This window comes from Andrographis paniculata, unplaced genomic scaffold, assembly GCF_009805555.1.
Source record: "Andrographis paniculata isolate CXL003 unplaced genomic scaffold, ASM980555v1 Contig69END, whole genome shotgun sequence".
Classification (NCBI taxonomy): Eukaryota; Viridiplantae; Streptophyta; class Magnoliopsida; order Lamiales; family Acanthaceae; genus Andrographis; species Andrographis paniculata.
This window is the reverse complement of record NW_026137605.1, coordinates 431,386-443,378: the sequence shown is the minus strand read 5'-3', so window position 1 is coordinate 443,378 and position 11,993 is coordinate 431,386. Positions and strand designations below refer to the sequence as shown.

At 34.2% G+C, this 11,993-nt stretch overlaps 2 protein-coding genes across 3 annotated transcripts; both read right to left on the bottom strand.

Moving 5' to 3' along the window:
* Window positions 1-1,480: 1,480 nt before the first annotated feature.
* On the bottom strand, window positions 1,481-3,168 carry LOC127264220 (protein ANTAGONIST OF LIKE HETEROCHROMATIN PROTEIN 1-like). Its single transcript, XM_051293679.1, has one exon. The coding sequence runs from the start codon at window positions 3,091-3,093 to the stop codon at window positions 1,621-1,623; it is 1,473 nt and encodes a 490-aa protein (XP_051149636.1). The 5' UTR covers window positions 3,094-3,168; the 3' UTR covers window positions 1,481-1,620.
* Window positions 3,169-6,469: 3,301 nt separating this feature from the next.
* On the bottom strand, window positions 6,470-11,071 carry LOC127263836 (U-box domain-containing protein 34). Of its 2 annotated transcripts, none has more exons than XM_051293083.1 (9): window positions 10,847-11,071; window positions 9,914-10,035; window positions 9,724-9,839; window positions 9,471-9,589; window positions 9,149-9,393; window positions 8,889-8,990; window positions 8,177-8,605; window positions 7,281-8,027; window positions 6,470-6,868 (listed from the first exon to the last, which is right to left on the bottom strand). In XM_051293083.1, the coding sequence occupies exons 1-9, from the start codon at window positions 11,019-11,021 to the stop codon at window positions 6,836-6,838; spliced, it is 2,088 nt and encodes a 695-aa protein (XP_051149040.1). In that variant the 5' UTR covers window positions 11,022-11,071; the 3' UTR covers window positions 6,470-6,835. The 2 variants fall into 2 exon arrangements, with proteins under 2 accessions (XP_051149040.1, XP_051149039.1); XM_051293082.1 differs by having other exon boundaries at window positions 6,470-6,896; window positions 10,847-11,069.
* Window positions 11,072-11,993: the final 922 nt, after the last annotated feature.

Below are 11,993 nucleotides of genomic sequence, written 5' to 3'. Positions count from 1 at the left end.
TAGTAATTTACTAATTTATTGAGGGGATTGAATAGAGAGTTCCACTTTGGCGACAGTGGAGATTGAATGAATGAGGTTATTAAAATAAGGGTTGAAAGAGATGGGTGATTCCTGGGACCCGTACACCACATCGATCGTGACCGTACATTGGAGAGAGGCCCACACATAGAACAGTGTGGATCCATCTGGTCCTGGACTCCAGATTTAGCAAGAGCCTGGCCTCAGGTCCCTTTCAGTCAAACTTCTGGATAATTGCATCGTCGTCCCTATGTTTGCATCACCACTTTTTATTATTTTACTACGTGTCATTTGCAATATTGGGTATATAAAAGTCATACTATTAAAAAATATTATCTCGTCATCTAAATTTATATTTATTTAATCATATACGAATTTTTAAAAAAAGTGAGTTAAAATATAAATTTTTTATAATAAAAAATTAGAAAAAAATAATTTTTTTACTAAAAATAAAATAATAATATTTTTTATTACAACTAAAAGAGGAGATTAGACATAAATTTAAATGATAAATAAAGTAAAAATTTTATAAAAGCAAAATATATAAAAATTCTTTTATATGGATAAGGATGTCCTAAAACCAGTCTCTATTAGTATTAATCATTTTATTTTCTTTTCATCAAAATCATAAAAAATTAAATAATATTTGTATTTAAAATATTATATTAATAGATAAGTTTATCCAAATATTAATTATATCAAATATTCCTCCTATAACTATATTGGTTTTTATTTTTTAATTACACTAAATTTATGTATAATTTATATTTATAATAGAATAATTTATTTGTTTAAAATTTTATTATTTATATTTAATAAATAAATAAAAATATTTTCAATAAAGTTTTGATAATATTCTCTTTTTTTCCTTTTTCTATTTTATTTTTTATATTGAATTACTATTATATTTTTGGCAATAATTTCCACAGCTTAAAACATGTTGTGTCGTTAGAAATAACATGATGGTATAGGAATAGACTGTGATCTTGAGGTTATGAATTCAAATGTCAAATTTTTATGCCTTGGCAGCAAAAGTGAAATAAACATCTTACATAAAAATGAGATGATATGATCATAATAAAAATATACTTTTGTCTAATTTAGTATGTCCATGTTTTCATTTTTGTTATTTAATTTATTTTGTTATTTTTCTCTTGTTCGAAAAAATTATACTGTTTAATCTTATTTTAAATTTATAAATTTTAATTAAACTAATTAATTATTTTAATTTTAATTTAAAAATATTTTTTTTATATAATAATTATTGTCATTAATATATTTTTAATTATTTACTAATTATACTTCTTTTAAATTTTTTTACCAGTAATCTGAAGATGCAATGTGAGAGAAAAGAGCAATAATAGCTAGTTGATGAAAAGATGCATGATCTAATCATATAAATTCGTTTTTTTTACATATAAAATTAAATTTGTTCGAAAGAATCAACTTTTATTCCGTCACATCGTTGCAATAAGTTATAAAATATTAATATAATGTTATGTGATTAATGTAATATTTTAAATATAAAATTAATTTCATTATAATATAAAAAAAATAAAAATAAACAGTAAAATCTCGAGCAAAATCCTCGACCCAAAAGCGCTACAAATAATTCGTCCCGACGAATTCGTGATGCAACACTTTACGCGCGATCTCGTCCCTCGCGTGCATCGCCGTAACGGACTTCACGTTCTCCTCCGGCGCCACCTCGTCGTCGAAAACCTCGAACTTCAGGTCGGGGCTCAACGCCTCGCCCCTCGACTCGCAAACGTTGTGCAGCACGCAGCACGCCGCGAGCACCACCGGCAAATCTTTCAGCTTCATCTCTGTCCGCTTCTGCAGGCAGCTCCACCGTGCCTTCAGCCGCGAAAAGGCCCCCTTCGCCGCCATTCGGGCCCCCTCGACTTTCTCGTTGAACGCGTGCTGGGCCCACGTGAGCTGCCCGCTCGGGTAGGGGGCGAGAACCCAGTCGGTCAGCGGGTAAGACGATCCCCCGACGATCCACGAGTTGATTAGAGCTCCCCTGTTTGCCCTGCTGTAAAGGGCCGAATTTTCGAGGACCCGGTCGTCGGACATTGAACCCGGCCAGCCGATGCAAATGTCGGTAAAGACACCGCTCGGGTCGACTACGCCTTGGAGCGTCACCGAGTACGATGTCTTTTGGTTTCGATCGGTGTGCCATTTGTTGTAGTAGACGGCGACGTTGATCTTCGGGGCGATGATCGGAATGTGGGTGGTGTAGATTGCTCCGGCGACGTCGGGGATGCCGGAGGATGCTTCGAAGGCATTTTTTATGGCGGCGGTTCGGGCGGCGTCCGGCCATCGGAGGAATTTCGGCATTAGGACGGTACAGATGGCGGAGCAAACCTCGAGGACGAGCTTGTGGCAGGTGGAGATGCCTAAGCCGAAGCGTTTGGAGACTTCCCGGAGGGCTTCGCCGGTGGCGAGCCGCCAGATGCAGACGGCGGCCCGCTGCCGGACGGGGATGGCGGTGCGGAGCATCGTGTCCTTTTTGGTGATGACGGATTCGAGCTCGTTGCAGATCATGTCAAATGTGGCGCGGCTCATTCGGAAGGCGCGCCGGAAGTCGGCGTCGGGGAAATTAGGGCTATTGATTTGCTCCCACCAGGCGTTCGATCGGGACTTTACCCAGAGGCGGCGTGGCGGGAGGTTGCCGGAGTCGTCGGAGACGGCGCCGGCGAAGTCGGAGTTGGAGCGAGGGCGCTTCAATTTGGGGGAAATGCTGGAATCGATTAAATTAGGGTAACCGGCGGTGAAATCGAGGTAATCGATGTCGCCGAAGTCGGTGGAGATCCGATTGCTGTTAGATTCCGGCGAAATTGACGGCGGCGGAGGAGGTGGAGGAGGATTGGAATTGGCGGTGGTTTTTAGCTCCGGCGGATTGTCGAAGGCGAGAAGCTTGTTCATCAGTTCCTGAAACGACGAATCGTCATCTTCGAGGAGCGCGGTCCTCGGGCGCTTGGGCGGCGACGCCATTTCCGGCGGAGTGAAGTCCTGGACGAGTGAGAAGAAGGCGGAGCAGTCGTCGGAGAAGGGGAAGGGGGAGATTTCCATGGAAGAGCGGCGACGGCGGAGGGCGGGGGAGGGAGGAGGCCGTGGTGGAGAGGAGGGAGTGAATGAGTGGGGAGGGGAGGAGTGGGGGAGTGAATGGTATATATATATGTGGGGTGGGGGGTGGGGGTGGGAGCTGCGCGTGGGGGAGGGACGCGTCGGGGAGGAAGGTTCCGTTGGCGGTGGGGCCCATGGAAAAACGACGACGTTTTGGAGACTGAAGAATTTTGAATTACGCGGTTAGGGTTTTTATACGCACGTTTTGGGAATTGGAGGAAGTACGGACGGGAGGAATGTCAATTGAAGTTTCGTCAATAATAAATATACCGTTGTTACGACTTCTTTATTTTATTTATTATAGTATCAAATTGTAGTACTAGATGCTACATTTTAAATAAATAAATAAAAAGTGTTGGATATTATATATATATATACATATATTTGGAACAAATGATAATTTAAATAATAGTATAATCTTTATCTGACAAATAAATATTTAATATACTCCCAGATTGTAGCTTAAATAATTGATTGTTAATTATTACTTTTTAAAAAAAAAAAAAACAAGGCTAATTTGGTCAGACGACAAAAAGAAAAAAAAATACGAAACAAATTTATTTAAAAATAAAAATGATTAATTGATTTTAGTATCTATGTCACTCTCATAGTCATATATATATAGAATATAGTGAGTGGGATTACTATTTTTATAATTAATATGAAATTCAAATATACTATTACAGTTATTTATTTATTTATATTTATTACGTCAAATGGCTATACTTACACTCCATCAGAGATTAGTCAAACGTAATTAGTTAATGTATATATATATTTGAATTCCAGAGTGGGGGCGTGAGAGTGTATTTATTTATTATTATATCACACTCGGTTCTGAAAACGTGTTACAAATTTATGTCGAGATAAATAACGATTTTACTGTTGGGGATAAAACGTGCTTCCTAGCCTTATACTATAATCATATTAATTAATTTAATTGTTTTTTTTAAAAAATTATAAAAATAATTTTAAAAATGATTAGATAAAAATGTTGGTGCAATAATTACTGCTCCCTCCCTCTCATATTTCCATTTGTTTTTTTGACGAAGTTTTAGATTTATTAGTATTATATTGAGATCTATAATAAAATAGAAATGATTAAAATAATTTTATTAATATTGTGTGATATAAAAATGATGATATTTGTGTAATATATTGTAAATTGTAAAGATATTTGTAACGTTAGATATAGATAATACAATTACTAACAAAGTAAATGAATACTTTGTTACGTAACATATTAAAATGAAAAAAATGGATAGTTTATTATTGGACGAATGAAATATTATAATAATGACGACGATGACTTACTTGTGATGAATAAATGATTAACAGATTCAACGTCAAATCTATATTTACTGCACGTTTTTAATATGAATATTTCCAATTGTATGATAAAAAAACGTTCTTTAATTCTTGACACGTTTTTTAATCAATAAGTACCAGCCACACGTACGGGTTGACTTTATACTACAATATCTATAGACAAATACTGTCTTTATCCCGTAACAAAGTATCTATTTTTTCAATTTTAGTATGTTTCATAACAAAATATCTATTTTTTTAATTTTAGTATGTTTCATAACAAAACATCTATTTTTTTTTACTAATTGTATTATCTACCTAACATTATAAATACCTTACAATTTACAATATATGACACAAATGTCATTATCTTTGTATCACACCGTACTAATAAAGTTATTTTAGTCATTTCTACTTTATTTCTACTACGTCCTAATATAATACTAATATTTCTAAAACTTCGTACAAAAAATAAATGGATACATAGTTATGGGACGGAGGGAGTACTATTCGAGAAAAAAACATTTTGTTTGTTTTTACTTTGGGGATGTATTTGTTCGAGGTTTGAATTTTGATTTTAGAATCTAAATAGTAAAAAAATTGAATTAAAATAATAATATAATGTGATATAAATATATATTAATTTGATATTTTGAATGTTAAATAAATTTTTTTTAGTATAATAAAAAATAAATAAATTGATTTAATAATTTTGAAAAAAAAATTGATGAATACTGAAATTTTTATAAAATATAATAGAAGCACACCCTCAATTTACTTCTGTATTACCTATTCAACCGATGCCATTTAAATTTATTTTTTATTCTTTATTTTACACTCCAAAAAATGAGTTTTTTGGTCGTCTAATATTATTTTTATTTTCAAATATAAAAAATAACAAAAGGTACACTTAATATTAAATTTAAATATTATTGATAAAAAATGGAATAAATAGAAGAAGTAAACATATTAAATTAAATTTATATTTTTTTATTTTGTAATATATTATAGTAAAATATAATTTTATGTTTAAAAGATTACATCAATATTTAATATATAACACATCAAATAATTATTCAAAATTTAGTCAAAAAAAATAAAAAATAAAAAATAAAAAATATACAAACCTCCAAACCCGTAAATTTATTCATGATTTTAATAAATTGTATACAGTATACCTATACAATTAATATACTAGAATAATTTGTTTTAGAGTTAATTTATTTCATTCATATAAGAAAAAGTAATTGTCGTTAATTATGTGTAAGGTATGGAGAAAATAATATAATAAATAGTATTTTAGATTGAATAGAATATAAATATTCTTTCCGTTTACATTTATATATATTTTTGTATTATTGTAATTAATATTAAAAATATTATTAATTATTATTGTATTATAAGATAATATTTGTCTTTTTATCTTAATTTGTACTCCCTCCGTCCCAAGTACGGAGAGAAATATATATATATATATTTTCTTTTTATCTTAAAAAGAAAATATTGCACAGTGTTTGAGACGGAGGGGAGTACTATGTTTTGAAACTCACTCATAAAAAAAAAAGAGAAAAAGGTAACTCTTGTTGTTGAATAGACTTAGTATTCAAGTTTGTCATTTTCTATTTTCGTCAGTATTAATATTTTTTTTAAGTAACAGTACTACCTACTTGACATAATAAATATCATTTTTTTAAGTAACAGTACTACCTACTTGACATAATAAATATCCTTACAATTTACACTATATCACATAATAACCTATTATAATACTAATATTAAAAAATTTATGTATAAAAAGTAAACGACAACTTTGCACCGGCACGGATGGAGTATTATATTTATATTGAACAGACTTAGTATTATATTTATATTGAGAATTGATGTAAAAAAAAAAAAAAAAAAAACCGACTTTTGTAGAACACAAAAGAAGAACTCTAAAAACACGTGTTTGCTGCTTTCAACAATCTTAATAACGCCAAAAGTGATAAATAGACAACAGAAGCAGATTCCCTGATTTCAACAAACATCCTTAATCCTTTCGAACTGAAGAGAATTTTCACTTATGCTATATAAATGATACACAAGTTAAGGCGACGTAAAGATTATAATACACTTGCAGCCACGACGCCGAGTCGATTAGAACAGCGTTCGAGTACACAACTCTAATCGATTCGGTTCAGTCGCAACTACAAGACCAAGCAAGTTTAAGAATGCGCACATATGTGTCTGTGTGTTCTTTTCACCCGATTTCAGCTAAATTCTTACCTCATCGACTGCCATTCTAGGATAGCGGAACGCAGCACGTGGTTTGGTGTGAGCATCTTGTGTGGTAGTCTCTGTTTCGTGACTGGCGACACATCCTGCCTTTCGATCCATGCTTTTATTGCATCGCGTTCGTACGTAAATCCATCACCTGCTACATAAGGATTCTCCATTACTTCCTGCATTTACACGACGAGTAACATATGTAAGCTGTGAAAATGTACACGTGTAGAAAGTCTCTACTATATGATTTAGAAATTGCATGATACTTCTTGTAGTTTTAAAAATATTGCACAAAATCTTTTAAAAATTGTATAACGTTCTCGAAAACACGAAAATATCTCATGTAATTTCTAAATCACAAAAGAGAATAGTTCGGAATTTCAAACTAAAGGTGCATTATAAACAAATTTGTCAAAATCTAGACTTTGTTCTTTCTACCCAAGATTAATATACTACACAAACTTATTATTTTTATATTATTTATGCAATTTCATATAACTCACATAAAAAAATATTCTTTCAAACCAAAACACACCTGTACATGTTTGAGATTTTTTTACCTGAAGGATTGGGCAGTAAAAGTGTTGGGGTGCCTGAGTACGTATTCTTGAAGTCAAGCTGCAAGAATCGGCGAATTCAGAAAGTCTCTTCAAAATCGGCAACACTTCGGTGTCAAGGTCCGGCCGATCTCTGCATCTAAGCTTGCAGCACTTAAGAGCAACTTGTGCTAGCTCTTCTGCTTCAGCCAGCGGCCAATTGCGTATCGAGGTGTCGAGAAGATTGGAAAAGGTGCCGTTCTTTATGGCTTTTTCGAACTTTATTATAAGCCCATTCGGATGACGAGCCGCCAACAATTGCAGGATTATAACTCCGAAAGAATAAAGATCAGATTTGGGACGAAGAGTACCAGTTCTTTGATACTCGGGATCCATGTAGAACAGGGTGCCAGCGATAATAGAGTCCCGATATTCTGTGATGCTATCCGGCACCACGTCGTGAATCATTTTTGCGAGACCCACATCCCCGATTTTGCTCACGTGATACTTGTCTAACAAAACGTTTCCTGGTTTGAGATCACGATGAACTATGGGCTCTGGCTTTGAATGATGAAGAAAAGCAAGTCCACAAGCCACTTCGAAAGCTATCCGGAATCTAACAGTCCATGGAAGAGGCCTGCGTCGGCTGTTTAGGATGTAGTCTTCTAGACTTCCGTTTTCCATATACTCGTAAACAAGACAACCGCTTTCCGGACAAGCGCCGACCAATAAAACAATATGAGGGTGCCGTAACTGGCTAAGAACTTCTACCTGCATATCAATCGCCGAGTTAGCAAATCCGCAGAATAAGATCGATATGTATATTGATATAATGATTGAAACAATAGAAAGTAGAAATAAAGAAGTCAATCGAACAGCACATCCATTAGATCGGGCATGTTCTAAAATCTTATCCGAACCTCTCTTAAAAATTCCTCCTTTTTGTCGGATGCTTCGGGTCGCATAACTTTGACAGCAACCAAAGTATGGTCAAGTCTGCACTTGTAAACTTTACCATATGCTCCTTCGCCGATCATTTTACTGTCAGCAAAAAAATTAGTTGCTGTCTCTATGTCATCTCTGGTGTACCTTCTGTATCTTCGATCACTCGAAAATAATTCATCAACTATTCTCTTTTTCTCTACTGATTCTTTAAGGGCGTCAAGTTCTGATATCTGCCTTATGTATGTCTCAGCAGCTAGAAGTTTTTTGGCCCTCTCAACCTCCCCCTCAGCTTCCAGATATTTTTGTTTAGCAGCAGCCGCCATATCCCTTAGATTTTGTTCTCTTTCCTGCGCAGCATTCAGTATCTGTGCTTTTCGTATAGATTCTGAAGAAAGTGAGTCAACCTGAAACATAAAGCTTCAATCCTGATTTCTTCCCTTTTTTTAATCGACGTTATATGTTGGTTTTAATACTAAATATTAATTCTAATGCCAACACAAAATCCAAATTTCAGAGGATGTTAAAATTATAAAGTCAAGTTTCTCATTGGGATTAAGCATTAAATTTCCTCTTCAAGAAAGACATACAGAAAAGATATAGAGTAACATCTAGTAGTATACACCCATTTCAGTTAAAAATACATAAAATCTATATTTTTTATCGATAGTGAAGTATTTGAACTCATACCTGGGTTTGTGTTCGTACAAGGTCTTCACAAGCTTGATTGTAAAGAGACAAGGTGGCTTCCAATTCTAGGCGTAGGTTTTCTACTTCAGCCTTTACATCTATCTGCAAAACAGAGGACAGCACACTTCTTCGTCGATCATTTAAATGTCAAGTGCAAATGTTGACAAGAAGGAATTTGGAAATTTCAGGTGTTTGTTCTTGAATTGAACATACTGTCCATGAAACAAGGGTTTATTGTTGTAAAGCTTCCCTGCAATTACCTGCTCAGCTTTGGTCGAACAAACAGATTGAACTTCTTCATTGTTTATTGAGGTCTTATTATCTTCTAAAACTTGATGATCGGTTTCCTGAGCCCCAACTGAATTTCTTGAGGAAAATTCTGCTGTTTGGGCTTGAGAATGTGAGGAACTAAGAGATGAGAGATTATTGTCGTTGTTGGACTTAGTGGATGACGAAGAAATACTGTACTCTTGTTCACTGAATACTTTAGGTTCATGCAGCCGCTCTGAGGAAATGCAAACTCAGATCAGTTGACATTGAAAATTCTAGTCAAAGTGTACTCAAAACAAAATAATAACGTACCAGTATCCCCAAGGTTCAAAGAATTCGTTATGCAATTCTTTGCGGATACCACAAAAACTTTGCTGGTGTGAGGAGCAAACTTGAGAACAATTGATGAAACATCCGAATTATCAGGTTTCCTATTAAATTAAATTAATTAGAGGCTTCATCAAGACAAATAAATACCAAAAAGTACTAATGCGCAAAATAGAATATTTACAAGAAAAAAGACAGTTGCAGTGAGGAACATACAAGTAAGCTGGCATGGATTTACCTGGCAAAGTAGTTCGAGGATGACGAGCCCAGGACCAAACTTGCAACTCTTGAATCAGAGATATACCTTATAAGTGCAAATGCAGGATTGTCTCCTTCCAGTATCAAAGTTTCGACCTACAGTTTTTCCACACATGAGATGAATGAACTTAGGTAAACTAACACAACATCGGACAGAAAGCACCCCTCACCGAAATGGTTGTATACATCAACTTATAAGTAAGAAAAGTTTCTTCAATTTTTGCCCTCATTTCTTGCATATACATTTCCACCACACTTGAATCTAATGCCTTGATGGAAATACTGCTGCCTGCTGTTAACTCCAACATTCACAAAAACAAAAAAAAGAACACACATTACATACACTGAAAGCATACAATTTTCATTTCTGAGCCTTAGGATTAATAAGAATTCCCGAAATTATATGAGAAAGCAACAAGCATCAAAATAATGTATCGGTAGCAGATAAATATACTCAATTCAATGAGCACAAATTACGTTCAAGTCACCGGGAGATAAAAGCACATTCTTTCATATATCTTTTTGCCTTATAGCCTTCTGGAAGACGAAAGAAACGAATATGGAATAAAACACTAAGATCATGTTCCTATATTCGATTAATTGGCATAGTAATAACGAGGGAGGAAATCATTAACATCAAAATTGTAACCACGAGGTCCAAAACATCTTATCAATTAGATAACCTTAAAAAATTCAAGCATCAAAGTTCATGAAAATGAAGCTCAAGCAGGCAGCGTTCAGTTTATGATTCTGTGATGTTATCTGAGGCAACATTTCAGTAATTCCCTAAAACTAAGCATCTTTTAATATCATTTCTAATGAAACATTTTACTGTTATAACAGCTTCCCATCAAAAAATCCACAGCAAATCGCTAACGATTCCGCCATTAATTTCCAAACCTGATCAGAAACATTCGATTATTCGAGCTCTAACGCGCTATAAAACACATATACACTCAGAATTCAAGGAGACGAACAGAAACAAAAATCACAAGCAACACATGAAATTAAAACCGCCAACAATATATAAATATAGGTCAATTCCCTCTCAAACCCTAGCCAAACTCCAATTACAGAACCAATAGTCAGAAATCTACACATACACGGAGTAGGAACAGAGGTGATGGTGGGCATAACGTGAACCAAAACCAGACGATCGGCCTTGTGCATCAAATTCTCCACTGCCCAACGCACTGCCCTTCGGCTTCCTCTCCCGTAGGCGCTTCTCACCGCCACCGCCACCGTAGTCATAACTGTTTCGCGGCCGCCGGCCTCCATCGCCGATGGTATTTAGTGATATGTATGTATTACCTGTTTTCATATTTGAAGAGAGATTCAAAACGCCGGCAAGGTTGACTGAGGTTGTATACTGTGAGAAATTGGACGGTGTAGATGTCGTCTGTGGTCCCCACACAGAGTTTTTTTTTTTTTTTTACCTGATGTATAGAAAAATATATATATATATAATATAAAAATAATAAATATATGTTATATTAATATTTTAAAAAAAAACGTATAAAAAAATAAAAAAAAAAAGAAAACACACCTAGATTGCATGAGCTTAAGATGATAAAAGAGATACAAGAACAAGAAGACCTAAAAATGAACATAAGCACAAAAATAACATGGAAGAAACAAAACATAAAATAAATAAAATAATAATAATAATAATGTTGCACATATTTATTATTTTTATATTATTTATATATTATCATTAAATTATTTCATTAAGGGTGTGTTTGTTTGGGGGTTTGGATTTTGAGTTGGGATTTGAATAGTAAAAATTTTGAATTTGAATAGTTGTATGATGTGATATAAATAGGGTTTGATGTGATGTTTTGAATGTAAAATTAATTTTTAGTATAATATAAAAAATGAAAAATAGGTGTTTGATTTGATGTTTTTGGGGGAAAAAATTAGATGAATAGTGGAAATCCACCAAAATCCTTCAAACAAACACACCCTAAATCTCTCTCTCACCTTATAATACCTTGGTTTTTACTTTCTCCGTCCCATCCCACGTACCGTGTCTGCTACATTGTAGATACGGTATTTTATGAGGGGTGTAATTAGTAGATAATTAATAATGTATTAGTAAAAATAATTATCTTTCTCAAAAAAAAAGTGATATGGTACGTGGGACGGACAAAAACGGCAATATGGACATAAAATGTGGGACGGAGGGAGTATCATTTTCACATTTAGAATATTAGGCAGCAATTACATTACATGAACATTCACGTAGGCCAT

What these genes read in the sequence shown, in the direction of transcription:
- LOC127264220 (XM_051293679.1), bottom strand. Translation starts at nt 3,093, where the DNA reads ATGGAAATCTCCCCCTTCCCCTTCTCCGACGACTGCTCCGCCTTCTTC.
- LOC127263836 (XM_051293082.1), bottom strand. Translation starts at nt 11,021, where the DNA reads ATGGAGGCCGGCGGCCGCGAAACAGTTATGACTACGGTGGCGGTGGCG. An exon ending in TGATGTATACAACCATTTCG is followed by an intron (nt 9,840 to 9,913) that starts GTGAGGGGTGCT and finishes GAAAAACTGTAG; the next exon opens with GTCGAAACTTTGATACTGGA. An exon ending in TTGTACGAACACAAACCCAG is followed by an intron (nt 8,606 to 8,888) that starts GTATGAGTTCAA and finishes TTTATGTTTCAG; the next exon opens with GTTGACTCACTTTCTTCAGA.